Source organism: Sinohyriopsis cumingii, chromosome 2, assembly GCF_028554795.1.
Source record: "Sinohyriopsis cumingii isolate HCF-2022 chromosome 2, ASM2855479v2, whole genome shotgun sequence".
Classification (NCBI taxonomy): Eukaryota; Metazoa; Mollusca; class Bivalvia; order Unionida; family Unionidae; genus Sinohyriopsis; species Sinohyriopsis cumingii.
In genome coordinates this window covers 153,763,022-153,778,291 of record NC_142962.1, presented here as the reverse complement: position 1 = coordinate 153,778,291, position 15,270 = coordinate 153,763,022, and the positions used below count along the sequence as shown (strand labels likewise).

Genomic DNA, 15,270 nt, shown 5'->3' with positions numbered 1-15,270 from the left:
TGTAGCAATAGTCTTGAATGTGCTAATTTGCCAACATTATTGATCTATCACAATAAAATATTCCAGAATAACAACAAATTAGCATTTTAGTCCAAAAAGTAGATGAGCACTTTATAATTCAAATGAATAATTTAATTGATTCCTCGCAGATTATACCTGACGATAAGAATAAATGATTCCACCGACTGAAGTTAAAAACAAGAATTAATAATTGTTTACCTCATCCTATATATGTTAATTTTATTTGACCTAAGACACAATAGAATGCTCATGATGTGGGCCATCTTAAACTGTAATTCCCACTTATTTCGTACACTAGTGTAGGTTTTAGATTTAAATTTCAATAAACATCTTGTTTGCAATTTATAAGCATGAAAACAATCAGGAAATCAAATAGGTCAATAGCCAGGTAAGTCGAAATTCTACACACAATCACAGACAATGGTCAAGCACGTAATAAAATTTAAATATGCATAACACCTCATATAGAAAAAGATATATATATATATATATATATATATATATATATATATACACACACACATATATATATATATATATATATATATATATATATATATATATGTGTGTGTGTGTGTGTGTATATATATATATATATATATATATATATATATATATATATATATATATATATATATATATACACATTAAAGCTTTCGTTGACATATAGTCAAATATTAATATGATACGATAATAAAGTAATAATTACAATAATATAGATAGCTGTTTATAAAAGACACAAACTATACTTGAAGCAATATTGCACTTCTATACACGTTAGAGTGCATCTGCACTCAGATTATCTTTTCCTTTGATGTGCCTAATATCAATTTTGTATTCCTGCAGCATCTAACTCGAGGTCAACAATCCCGAATGTTGTGTTTCATTTTGTTAATGAAAATAAGGGGGTTGTAATCACTGAATACAATATTTGGAGAAGGAGCCTAACTAATATATATTTCTAGTGTTGCAAACCAAATATCAATGCCAAAACATTCCTTCTCTATTGTGGAATAATTTATCTGGTGCTTGTTTAGTTATTTAGACCCATAACCAAAAATCAAGTCAATTACTTTTAACCGCTTTCACTTGAAATTCAGGGGGGGGGGTGTTTGTGTGTGTGTGTGTGTGATTTGTATTTTTAACGTAGTTGTAACAATTTTTCAGTCATATCGCTTAGTGATGTCTAGCACTGGGGTATCATGCCGCAGACATGTAGCATGATGTCCCACCCAATCACATTATCCTGACACCAGGCCGACCAGTCCTAACACTAACCTCTCAATGCTGAGCGCCAAGCGAGTCAGCTGTTAGTACAATATTTTAATAAGTCTTTGGTATGACTCGGCCGGGTATCGAACCCACAACCTCCCACATCCGAGGCGGACGCTCTAACAACTAAGCCAACGGAGCGGTCGAATTCAGAGATAGCCTTGACCTTAATTTATACAGGTTTAACTTCAACGTGCCCCACATATGTCCACAAATGCAACACAAGCACGTAAAAACTCACTTTTACCTAAATTAATTGTAACATTTTCATCACTGAATCTATCCAAAGAATTTCCGAATGATTTCCAAGTGATCTTTACAGGTATTATTGTAGATGATGACGTCATCGATGTATGCGTCACAATTATCAAGACTAGATTTTATCGTGTTCATTAAACGATGGAATGTTGACGGACAATTTTTCGTGCCTAACGGTATCACTTTATATTAATAAAGTCCATCTGGAGTTATAAATGCTGAACGTACTTTGCTCATTCTCGCAAATGGAATTGGCCAGAATACTTTTTAAAGAGGACAAACTTGGTGACATGTTTATATTTTTATCAATGTAATCATCTATTTTTTGCATTGGAAATGAATCTGTTGTTTTTACAGTATTACTTTTATATAGTCAGGACACATACCGAATGTATTAATTGGTGAACTCCAGTTACTTTTACTTCGTTCAATAATGTCATTATCCAGCAAATACTGAATTTATTTTTTCAAAACAGTTCTGCTTGAAGGGATTCATCATGTAAGGTTGCTGTTTCACATATATAGAAACTACAATCTCAACGTCATGAGAGATCTAATTTATTCGTTTTGGAACAGTTGTTTTAGTTCACTCTTTTCTTGTAATTGTAGATGTGAAAGATTTTGGACCAAACTATTAAATAATCGGGTAATTCCGATGATTGGTTGCTCCAAGGTCACTACAATCAGCTTGCATTTCATCGCTGATATCTTCACTGTGTGGACAGCACAACTAAATCTAATTAATGATTAAATAGGTAACATCTACAACAATGCACATTTGACATAATTATATGACAAAGTTGTTTCTGTTTCCGTCTTCCATGGGTGTTAATGATATAATTTAAGTCATTTTCGTTCTTTTTAATTGTATAAGGACCATGCAGTTTAGCCCGAAGAGGATTTTGAGGTATGGGCAAGAGAGTCATAATTCTATCACCAGGCTGAACAAAAATCATTTTCTTTGCATTTTTGCCACACCATAATTTCATTTTGTTAGGAGAGTGAGTATGTTCTAGCTGCTTCAGAGCCCTTGACAACTTATATCTGAAGTCAGAGACACAATCAAGAAGGTAAATTTTGGAGCCTTCATTTGAAAGATGTTTCTCTTTTAATAATTTCAATTCTCCCCAGACTAAAATCCAATGACTCTTGAACTGATTCCTTAACAGCAAACAAAAGCAAATTAACACCCTGATTCCAATCCTATTCTGTATCGAAACAGTTTGACAGAAACATATTCTTCAAAGTTTGATGAAACTTTTGCAACGCCCCTTGACGTCCAGGCTGTTAGGCAACGCCCCTTCACGTCCAGGTTGTTAGGCAACGCCCCTTGACGTCCAATCTGTTAGGTAACGCCCCTTGACGTTCAGGGTCTTAGAAGATTTAAGCTGGTGGATGCATAATTCGTGCACAACAAGTAAAATTCCAGATATAAAATCTGACCTTTGACCAGGCTGGATAGATTTGGAAAGGCTAACATATGTAAAATAAAATCCAAAGCTTTTACTAAGTCAGCTAGACCAACAATCTACCTTCAATCACGGAAAATGTCAAGCACATTATATGTATTAAGTCTTCATAGAGCTACCAATGTTGGGGAAAGGAGAAAACTTGATTTTTTCCCCCTTGATTTATTCAAAACGTACTGACCTTGCTTCATATATATATATATATATATATATATATATATATATATATATATATATATATATATATATATATATATAATTACTGGAGAAAAACACTGTTTTGCGTGTATTTATGCTGTAAACCTGTTTTCTCCTTCTAAAGGACGCACATTTATATGTTTATTCCATCGCAGAAAACGCAGTCATGTAATGGATGCCCTAAAGGGAACAAACATATCAAAAAGAATAAAAAGGTTTAAAAATACATATTATCTTTCATCATCACAATTACACATCCATCACAATAGTATGACTTTGCAGGGTGTCTGAACCAACAAAAAGGTTTCAGATGCTAATAAATATTTGCGTCATTGTCATGACTCAGTTACTGTGGAGCATAGAGTTATCAAAAATCACGTCACTCTACACCATCGTCGCTGAATAAGCACATCTGCTATCTGGATATGTATTGTCCAGCCGACCAACCGTCAAACATGCATGCATGTTAAAAGTCTAACAAAATAGTTCTGAACACTTGGCCCCTTTATTCAGTATTATTGTCGTGACTTGCTAAGATCAATTCAATATATGTCTTGAAGGTAATTTGAAGTAAGGAAAATGAGGGTGGGTTAACCTGATTTTTGCAAAACTTAAAATTGCCCATTCGCATTGGACTTCCTTGTCAGTCGTCAGTTTCGAACGTGCGTATTTTTTGCACGTTTCCAAGGTCTTTCATTACGGATACTGGTAAAGCTTGCAAGCAGTCGATAATCGAATCGTGCGTAAATGGAAGTGTTCTTTTCTTCTTTTTAAAATTTAAAAATAAATCTCCGCAGCTTAAGCAGTTTGCACTTCAATGATAGCTTGAATAAAATGTGTCACACAGGAGTTCCACATGTCCTTTTTTAATGTGATGCTTCAAAGAAAAGAGACAAAAATAAATGTAATGAATAATGAGAATAAAGCAAAACGAATTTATAATTGTAATGCACCGCTGAATTGATCTGCAGTGCATATACTGTGCAAACACGAAATGTAGAGCAAGGCGCTTTGTTGTATCGGTAGCAAATACATTCAAATCTATTTAGTATGTCACACACAGTTTCACCTCCTCCAAAGAAAAGGAGAGCTATATACGGTAGTGACACGGATCACTAATTACCCATGAATAATCTAATGCAACATGTTACTCTTCGTTACGGCTTGTGCTACGCATGGCAACAGTAGAGCTGAGTACCCAATATCGTTTCAAAATTTACAATATAACTTTTCAAAATTGGAACTGATGAAAATGAAACAGATTCTTGTAATAAATATTAATTATTTATTGTCAATTTCATATAACATCAATATATTAAATGTGATAATACCTTATTACTGTGCGACGTCTTGTGTTATTTTTTGTCTTTGTCAAGCGTATAAACTGTGTATTTACATGTGAACTATATTACTCTAGTGAATAGTTCTTTTTACTTTAAAGTAAAATATTGGGTGAGAAAAATAATCTACGTTGGGGTTTGGACCGAGACAAAGAAATCCCAGTCGCGGGGTTCCATTATATGTCTTCCAACTCGGCAGGCCTCATGGGGGTGGTGGACTAATAATGTAACCCCTTGACTGGGATTTACTTGTCTCAGTCAAATCCCCAACATAGATTCTGTATCTTCCAGCCTCTTTTCAGCTCTAAATTACATGCATAGCATTCTAAATTGTTCTTCTTGAGCGTCTGAAAGCGTACATCTCAGTCACATAGGATCAATTACTTCACATCTCTCTCTCTCTCTCTATCTATCTATATATATATATATATATATATATATATATATATATATATATATATATATATATATATATATATATATATATATATATATATATATATATATATATATATATATATATATATCTGCGATTTAAAGTTGCCACCAACATTAGAAAAGCACGTTATGAAAACATACCAAGCGTAGTTCGTTCGTTGTCTTGAGGTACCCTGATCTCTCCTATCAGCTTGCTCGTAGCCATTTACCACAGGTTGGAAACATCTAGCTTTATTGTATCCGTTGTATTCTTGTTATTTCTTCTTTCCACGTTTATATTCCTACATGGCATTTTCGCCTTCGAGAGATCTGTGCCTCACAAACCTACGGTGTGCTCTCTATTCTTACTCAAGGTAATTTGTATAAAGTAAGCGTCGCTATGTAAAGGGACGTAACTCAATATTTACTTAATATTTGGTCGTTCGCCCGCTTCGACTTTCATCAATATGCAATGTAACGACAAACATAAAATAGGGAATAAAACAAAGAGAAAGAAAAAAATGTGCTCTTAATGTCTTTGGGAACTTTGATAAGATGACATTAAATTAACAGTGTCAAGCAAAGCATGCCAAATCACATATTTAACGTAAAGGAAAGAAACATTTGTATTAATCACAAAGAATGTCAAAGAACGTCATTTTCGCACAAAGTCATGTTGACCTCTATATATATCAACAGTTGCTGAAAATGATCCGCTTGGTACAAAGTAATTTGCAAGGTGGCTGAACTATACTGAACAATACTGAACTATAAAATTTAGCAGATATGGTCTGGGCAGGCAGAGACTAGATTATACTCAGAAAACAAATTTGGTTACCTCCCTTGATATTGCTTGGCAACTCAATGTAGAATTATTTTAATACAAAATACCTATTAAAGGCAGTTACTTAAATAAATTCTTTCAATCTATTAATGATTTTATTTAAACAATTATGAGTTATGAGAAAACACTTAAACGTTTAAAATCACATTGCATGCTTCTGACAGGTATCTGTGTTGTACATATGATCATGAAGAACATAATGAACAAAATCATCAATTGTACACAATTAATGTTAATCTTTCTCTCTCTCTCTCTCTCTCTCTCTCTCTCTCTCTCTCTCTCTCTCGTCCGCTTAACACATTCTCAAACTGTTACTTCGATTATCTATGTAAACCCATATATCAGACCTTACCGGCTTTCACGGCCGGGGTATGACCTGACACTAAACGGAATCATGGGTATAAAGTAGCCCAAACGACGCCAAAAAAAACGCTCGTCTCATACAAGAAGTCTTCCGTCATTGTGACACGAAGCACTACTTCTGGGGTACGCTTCCACAATTTCTGTCCAGTCTGGACTCATTTTTGCTTCTTGTCTATTTTGGACTCGTTATTGCTTCGCATGTCCCTTGTTCAAGAGACTCGCAACCCGTTGCAGTTAACCATATGGGTATGTGCAGATATCTTATATATGGAGTATTTATCAACTAAGCTTACTGACCATGCTTCATTAGAAATTGTATGGAAAGATACAACTTCACTTAAAAGCTGGGGGTTTGGCGTTGGGGTTGGTTTTTTTTTTTTACATCCCTCTTTAGTTACTCAATGACATCTACGGACTCCACGTATTATCCTGTTAATGAAGTCCATACATCAATTAATAACCAATGACCGTGCGATATTTTAACGCGAAAACGGCTTACATCATGGATGATCCTCCTTAAATAGCAAAGTACAAAACGTAGTCCGAGTTTCCTCTGACCCTGTCACCCCATTTTTAATATTTGGACATTTATGTTGGGGTGTAGGGTCAGAGTGCATTCCCTATCGAAAAGATGGAATTCGCCGACACCATTTGGTGTCGGCATGGGGTAGCCGCTTACTAGCCGGCCCAGCAAACTTGAACGACCTTTCATAGAGATATATTTGCATGAAATCGATAGGAATATGATTTATTTTTCTCAAAAGTCGCGATCATAGCATTCGTTCTGTCTTTAATCCGCTGACAGACGAGACTAACGTACGTCGTTGCTGAAATCTGATATAAAATTTTAGTCGTTTATAAGCTTGACAAACTTGGTAAGACCGACTTTACGACTTGTAAACACATCACCAGATCGACAAAAAATAATCAATCACTGAAAACTTATAATATGCTAACATCAAAAATCTGAACAGCTGTGAATATATGTGAAGGTCCTTTTAACATTATTTTCGCATAGTCGACCATTAAAACACGCAATCATCTGTAAAATCTGGAAGTCCTTTAAACCTTATTTTTCACATTGTTCACCATTAAATTCAAAAGTGTGAAAACTAAGTTGAAAGCGTCAAACTTTACACAAGCACATATGACGACAACTTGTCTCAGTTAAACCATATCTACTTATTCGAACTTTGGATCAAAATCACCAGTCATAAAAGGCTGCGGTTGAGAGTTATTAAACATATAAAATTATTTGTAGGCATCACTTTGAACGAGACCTGTTTCATAATGTTACACATTTAGGCTCTTTCAAACAGTAACAAGAAAAGAATGAAGACAACAAGCTTTGTAAAATTAAACAAATAATATATTTCCCTAGAACAATAAGGTAACAACGAGAAAAATAACTTACGGTTTTACGAACCAAATCCAAACATAATCCAAGAATAATCCAAGAAATAAAGAATAGAGGTCCTGGTAACAAAAATTCCTAATGAAACTGAGTTCGAATCCCTATAAAATCCAAAATGGAAGGCGATGACGTATGATGTGATCAGCTTCATACTGATGTGTCAACAGTTCTTTGTTGAATCATAGAAAATAATATTCCAGTGTTTGAATTCCATGTAAATTTCGATAACTGTCTTTGTCCAAAAATTCTGTATGTGCTCATATATATTTCCAGGGAAAGGAATCACTTTTATTCCATAAAATAGAATTTCAGCTCAAACTGGTCACAACAGTACACCTTTAAGTGTCAATAGCTTACAGCCGGAATGCCCAAATTCTCATTAGAAAACAGTTATACACTAATCTAAGATGCAAAACAGATTCCTGTATGAGGGTCACATAATCAGTCTTCTAAAACAACATATAAGCTTTTCAAATGCCTAACATCATGTACTCTCAGCATGGCCTCGATTTCACTTTATGAATCTTACACTAAGAAAGAATTGTTTTTTAAATCTTAAAAAAGGTTGTTTACTTCAACTCCTACTGATTCTGAATCACGTTCAAGAACTATGTCAGCACTGGATACAGTTTCTATCATTAGTACTTACGAAAAACAGTCAGGTCATACTGAATTGAATTTCTGGAAAATGAATTTCTGGAAAATGTCAAATCCAGTAAATAAGATTACATTACAATAGCATGTAATGGAATAAAATTAAAAATTCTAACAAACAAACAATTAAATTGAATCAAATATAAACTAAATCAAATATACATAACAATAAATATTCAGTTAAACAAACTTTACTGTTTTCCTCTAACTTTCACTATATGCAAGCTAGACAGCGGTCCAAATCGATAGTTGTATCTCATTAAGTCTGAAAATATAAACACATGCAGTGATTTTTTTCGAGTTGATTTATATTTTGAGTTGTGATCTTAAAGAGTAAAAACAAATCTGTTTCGGTTATTGTACTTGTATTTCTGTCAACTATGACTGAATAGATTGCATTGATTTATTTATTTTTAACGCTATCAATCGATGGAGATTTCGTCTTGACAGGAACACGTCGGTTTGTGTTTAGAACTTCTGAGCTTATGATAAACTTTCTTCTTAACTCGTGCGACAAATTGCTTACAGTTATTAAGATGCTTTATAGACACACTATCTTGCCTTACGCAGTATTTTGGTTTATCGTCGCAAGCCACGGGCGATAATCCGTTACGCTCCATTCGGGGTTGCCTTTGCTGAGATTTCTTTCAAGAGTACTAATAAACAAATATACGTCATCAACAACATGATGTGCTGAGCTTGGAAGTGAAACATTGATTGGTTCATTCAAACAGCGTGAAAGAAAATGTTGCGTTATTCACGCTCGAAGTGATCGGTAGAGCAAGCGTATGCATATTCACGAAAAACAAGGAAACCTCTTTACATGGCGACACTGGTAATAATGGAACGTAGCGAATTGTTACCCGTGGCTTGCGACGAAGTATTTGGCTGATTTCTCAGTCATTTCTCAGCGAGATACCTCTTGTTATGTCGTATATATATCCGATGCAATTTTCCATTAAAAAAGTCTAGAGAATGTTTTGATTGTTGTGCATTAGAAAATAAAATCATAACATCTCCTCGGTGAATCCACCGGATCATACATTGAATGTATGCCGATAGCTGCAATTCGGACCAGTTCGGCTATTTACGAAACAGTGATTGACCGAAACGTTACAGATGAATTTAACTCCATTTTTTTAAACAGCTTCTTCATCATTCTCGGTCAATTCAGTCTCATAAAATAGCCGAGGTTGTCCGAACAACTTTCGGTTTCTTTTATCGATAACAAAATCAACGATTTTTCTACAAATTACTACGAAGAAGTAGAGCCGAAGTTTATTTTTTATATTCCCCAAAATGCTAGAGATAGTAGGATTGAGGGAAAATCAACGAAAAGGGTATAACCGTCATCATTCCATATGGCCAATAACTGACTGCGTTTAACATGTAGGCCTACCTGTTCAACATTTTGTCGCTCTTTTTCTTTGATTTCCACGAATAGAGTCTCCCTTTAAACCATTTGTAAAACAAAATCAATCGTCCAGCCTCAAAATGTTGAAAAATTGTTTCTTAAAAAGGAAACAACAACAAAAACAACACAAAAAGAAAGCAATAAAACGAAATGTAAAATCAATGTGCCATCTAAAAAAATGGTTGTCTTTAACGTTTTGTTGTTGAATTTAAGGGTCATACGCTTAACTTAACGAAGACTTTAAAGTAGTTAATATTTCTGTGAGTTCTCGTATATTTCTAATGTAATAGTCATTATATTTTTTGCCTGCAAACGGATATCAAAAAATATTTTTAATATGTAAATCCTACGTATTAAGTTTATCTAATAATCAAGAGAAGCAAGGTTCAGATTTTAAACGGAATTTATATTGGATTAGGGGATTATATGAATTAGCGAGTTGCATATAATACCTGACATGAAAATGACAAAATTCAGTTTTCGAAGATTTCAAAATGGATGAGAAAGATGACGTAGATGCAAAATATTCGGAACAATGTGACTGAAAAAAGTGATATATCTAGCGAGGGTAAATGTTCCACAGACAACAATGTTTTTGAAACCAAATTAAGAGTTTGAAAGCTACGTAGTACATTGCCTTTGCACCTTCCTCATAAAGTCACGAAATGTTACCCAGAAATTCAATTTAATGATAGCATACATTAACATCAACAGAATAATAGTATGCATTAACATCAATATAGTAAGTGCATACATTAACATCAATATAATAATAACATACATTTACACTAATAACAACAAACATTTACAGTAATATAATAATAGCAAAATACATTAATATAATACTAACAAACATTAACATCAATATAATAATAACATACATTTATATTAATATAATAATAACATACATTAACATCAGTGTAATAATAGCATAAATGTACATCAATATAATAATAACATGCATTTACATTAATATAATAATAACATGCATTTACATTATTATAATTATAACATACATTAACATCAATATAATAATAACCTAAATTTACATTAATATAATAATAGCATACATTAACATCAATAAAAATAGCATACATGAACATCAATATAGTGATATCATACATTAACATCCATATAGTAATGGCATACATTAACGGTACCAACAATATATAAATAACCACTTCTGTACTTTCATTGTTGAGATTTTCCTCTTCCCTTTCTATCCCATATTATATTTCTTCGTTTCAATATTATTTGTTCTTTTTTGTCATCTCCTACAGTACGATATAGATCTTTGTCATCTCCTACAGTACGATATACATATGTGTCATCTCCTACAGTACGATATAGATCTTTGTCATCTCCTACAGTACGATATACATATGTGTCATCTCCTACAGTACGATATAGATCTTTGTCATCTCCTACAGTACGATATACATATGTGTCATCTCCCACAGTACGATATAGATCTTTGTCATCTCCTACAGTACGATATACATATGTGTCATCTCCTACAGTACGATATAGATCTTTGTCATCTCCTACAGTACGATATACATATGTGTCATCTCCCACAGTACGATATAGCTCTTTGTCATCTCCTACAGTACCATATAGATCTCTGTAATCTCATACAATATAGTATAGATATGTCATATCCTACACCACGATGTATATATTAGTCATCTAATATAGTACAACATAGATCTTTTTCATATAATACAGTACAACATAGATCTTTGCCATCTCATACAGTACAACATAGATCATTGTCATCTCATACAGTACGAAATATATCTTTGTCATCTCATACAGTACGACATAGATGTGTGTCCTCTCATACAAGACGAAATAGATCTTTGCAATATAATACAGTACGACATATATCTTTGCCATCTCATACAGTACGAAATAGATGTGTGTCATCTAATACAGTACGACATAGATCTGTGTCATCTCATGCAGTACGACATAGATATGTGTCCTCTTATAAAGTACGACATAGATATGTGTCCTCTCATACAGTGCGACATAGATATGTGTCCTCTCATAAAGTACGACATAGATCTTTGTCCTCTCATAAAGTACGACATAGATATGTGTCCTCTCATACAGTACGACACAGATATGTGTCCTCTCATAAAGTACGACATAGATCTTTGTCATCTCATACAGTACGACATAGATCTTTGTCATCTCCTACAGTACGATATACATATGTGTCATCTCCCACAGTACGATATAGATCTTTGTCATCTCCTACAGTACGATATACATATGTGTCATCTCCTACAGTACGATATAGATCTTTGTCATCTCCTACAGTACGATATACATATGTGTCATCTCCCACAGTACGATATAGCTCTTTGTCATCTCCTACAGTACCATATAGATCTCTGTAATCTCATACAATATAGTATAGATATGTCATATCCTACACCACGATGTATATATTAGTCATCTAATATAGTACAACATAGATCTTTTTCATATAATACAGTACAACATAGATCTTTGCCATCTCATACAGTACAACATAGATCATTGTCATCTCATACAGTACGAAATATATCTTTGTCATCTCATACAGTACGACATAGATGTGTGTCCTCTCATACAAGACGAAATAGATCTTTGCAATATAATACAGTACGACATATATCTTTGCCATCTCATACAGTACGAAATAGATGTGTGTCATCTAATACAGTACGACATAGATCTGTGTCATCTCATGCAGTACGACATAGATATGTGTCCTCTTATAAAGTACGACATAGATATGTGTCCTCTCATACAGTGCGACATAGATATGTGTCCTCTCATAAAGTACGACATAGATCTTTGTCCTCTCATAAAGTACGACATAGATATGTGTCCTCTCATACAGTACGACACAGATATGTGTCCTCTCATAAAGTACGACATAGATCTTTGTCATCTCATACAGTACGACATAGATCTTTGTCATCTCATACAGTACGACATAGTTCTTTGTCATCTAATACAGTATGACATAGCTCTTTGTCATCTAATACAGTACGAAATAGATATGTGTCATTTCATACAGTACGCCATAGATCTTTGTCATCTTTTACTGTACGACATAGTTCTTTGTCATCTCATACAGTACGACATAGATATGTGTCCTCTCATAAAGTACGACATAGATATGTGTCCTCTCATAAAGTACGACATAGATCTTTGTCATCTCATACAGTACGACATAGATATGTGTCCTCTCATAAAGTACAACATAGATCTTTGTCCTCTCATAAAGTACGACATAGATATGTGTCCTCTCATACAGTACGACATAGATCTTTGTCGTCTCATACAGTACGAAATAGATCTTTGTCATCTCATACAGTACGACATAGATCTTTGTCATCTCATACAGTACGACATAGTTCTTTGTCATCTAATACAGTATGACATAGCTCTTTGTCATCTAATACAGTACGAAATAGATATGTGTCATTTCATACAGTACGACATAGATCTTTTTCATCTTTTACTGTACGACATAGTTCTTTGTCATCTCATACAGTACGATATAGATATGTGTCATCTAATACAGTACGACATAGGTCTTTGTCATCTCATACAGAACGACATAGATCTTTGTCATCTCCTACAGAAGGACATAGCTCTTTGTCATCTAATACAGTACGACATAGATATGTGTCATCTCATACAGTACAACATATATCTTTGTCATCTCTTATAGTACGACATAGTTCTTTGTCATCTCATACAGTACGACATATATCTTTTTCATCTCTTACAGTACGACATATCTCTTACAGTACGATATAGTTCTTTGTCATCTCTTACAGTACGACATAGATCTTTGCCATCTCATACAGCACGATATAGATCTTTGCATCTCATACAGCACGACATATATATGTGCCATCTCTTACAGTACGACATAGATCTTTGTCATATAATACAGTATAACATAGTTCTTTGTCATCTCATACAGTACGACATAGATATGTGTCATCTCATACAGTACGACATAGATATGTGTCGTCTCATACAGTACGACATATATATGTGTCCTCTCATACAGTACGACATAGATATATCGGTCCTGACCATCAGATTAACATAAGTATTAAGTTTCTTGACATGGATTGAGGGGTCTTTCGATTTCAGTGTTCAATGTTCTTTCTTTTTTTCTTTGACAGCAATCACATTTGTTAAAAAATATAACTAATTATCTTTTATTGTTTTAATTCCAGGGCCAAAAGGAGACAAGGGAGATCCGGTGAGTGTCCACAATTAATTTTAAAAATGATGAAACCTCCCTCGAAGCAAATTTGTATCAGATTCTGATCGTTTATGTTCAATGCTTTCAGCATTTCTCTCCTTAAACTGACGGGGGGGGGGGGGGAGGTGGAGAAGCATAGGATAGAATCATGTTTATGGTGTTAACAAGCGATTTCTTCTAACGCATAAAATGCTTATGAATGTTTTGGCACTATTTCCACACGGCCATAAAATCAAGGTCTTAAAGTAGTGTAACGAAGCTCTTAGGTGTTGAGGCGTATTGTGGTGGAAGCGTACGCTGTACTTTGATAAAACATTTCTCATTTACATAATCATCACTACATAGTAACTGACGAACTATATTAAGTCAACATACCACCTTCCAACTTTCAGTTGCATGGTCACCACAAGTGTAAGCTAGTTGCATGTCATCTCTAAAACCTCTTATCAAAGACAGTTTACCAAAGCGCAATGGACTACTATACTGTATCATAATGGAATACTGTATCATAATGGAATACTGTATAATCAATGGAATACTTTATCACAATGGAATAATGTATCATCGATGGAATACTGTATCATCAAGATGAAATACTGTATCATCAATGGAATACTGTACCATCAATGAAATACTGTATCATCACTAGATGTTGGTTGGAATACCTAATGAGTGTGCCTGGTTCGAACGGAAAATCACAGACAAGTCTAGTATCTTCATATTTGACACGAACGTTTAGTGCGCGACTCATACCATCTCATCTGGAAAGCTTATTCGATGAAACGTGTGCTCGTTATAACTCGTCCCTCAGCGGTATATTACTTCAAACGTTCAAGTGCCGTCTTATGAGATCAAATTTCACATCAAATCCGTTAAACGTCAGCTTTGTAACAGTTTATACAATTAAAGAGTGTTTAATGAAAATTCAACAACCAATAAGACGTTACGTCACATATTAGGGTGACACGCTAAAACGTAAAGGATTTTTGCAATGGTAAACTAGGCTTTATTACTCAAGTAATCACTAGTCACCGTGCCCCTCGTCCACCTCTCTTAATATTATGGGTATATTGAAGACACAATGAGAAACTTTATAACAGACATGCGCAACCGACGCTGGCTTTGTACATGAGACCTAGTTTAATCTAGTCATTTTCAAATCATTTCGGTTTATTTAAAAGTTACTATCCGTCACGTGCCCTGGAAGACGTTTCACATGCCTGCTAGGCAAAGGTCAAGAGCACACCATGTGATTTAGTGACAATACCAGAATTTAAAAGGTTGTATCAGTACATTTCACATTTAAGTTGAGCATGTACGC

General features: G+C 34.2%; 1 protein-coding gene across 10 annotated transcripts in view; it reads left to right on the top strand.

Moving 5' to 3' along the window:
• The window catches only part of LOC149806135 (uncharacterized), a 248,749-nt gene that overhangs the window by 144,484 nt on the left and 88,995 nt on the right, over positions 1-15,270 (top strand). For all 10 annotated transcript variants that reach the window (XM_089951036.1, XM_089951035.1, XM_089951031.1 and 7 more), the window contains exon 3: positions 13,921-13,946. In XM_089951036.1, the coding sequence (XP_089807162.1) occupies positions 13,921-13,946 (26 nt within the window). The remainder of the gene's footprint in view (positions 1-13,920; positions 13,947-15,270) is intronic.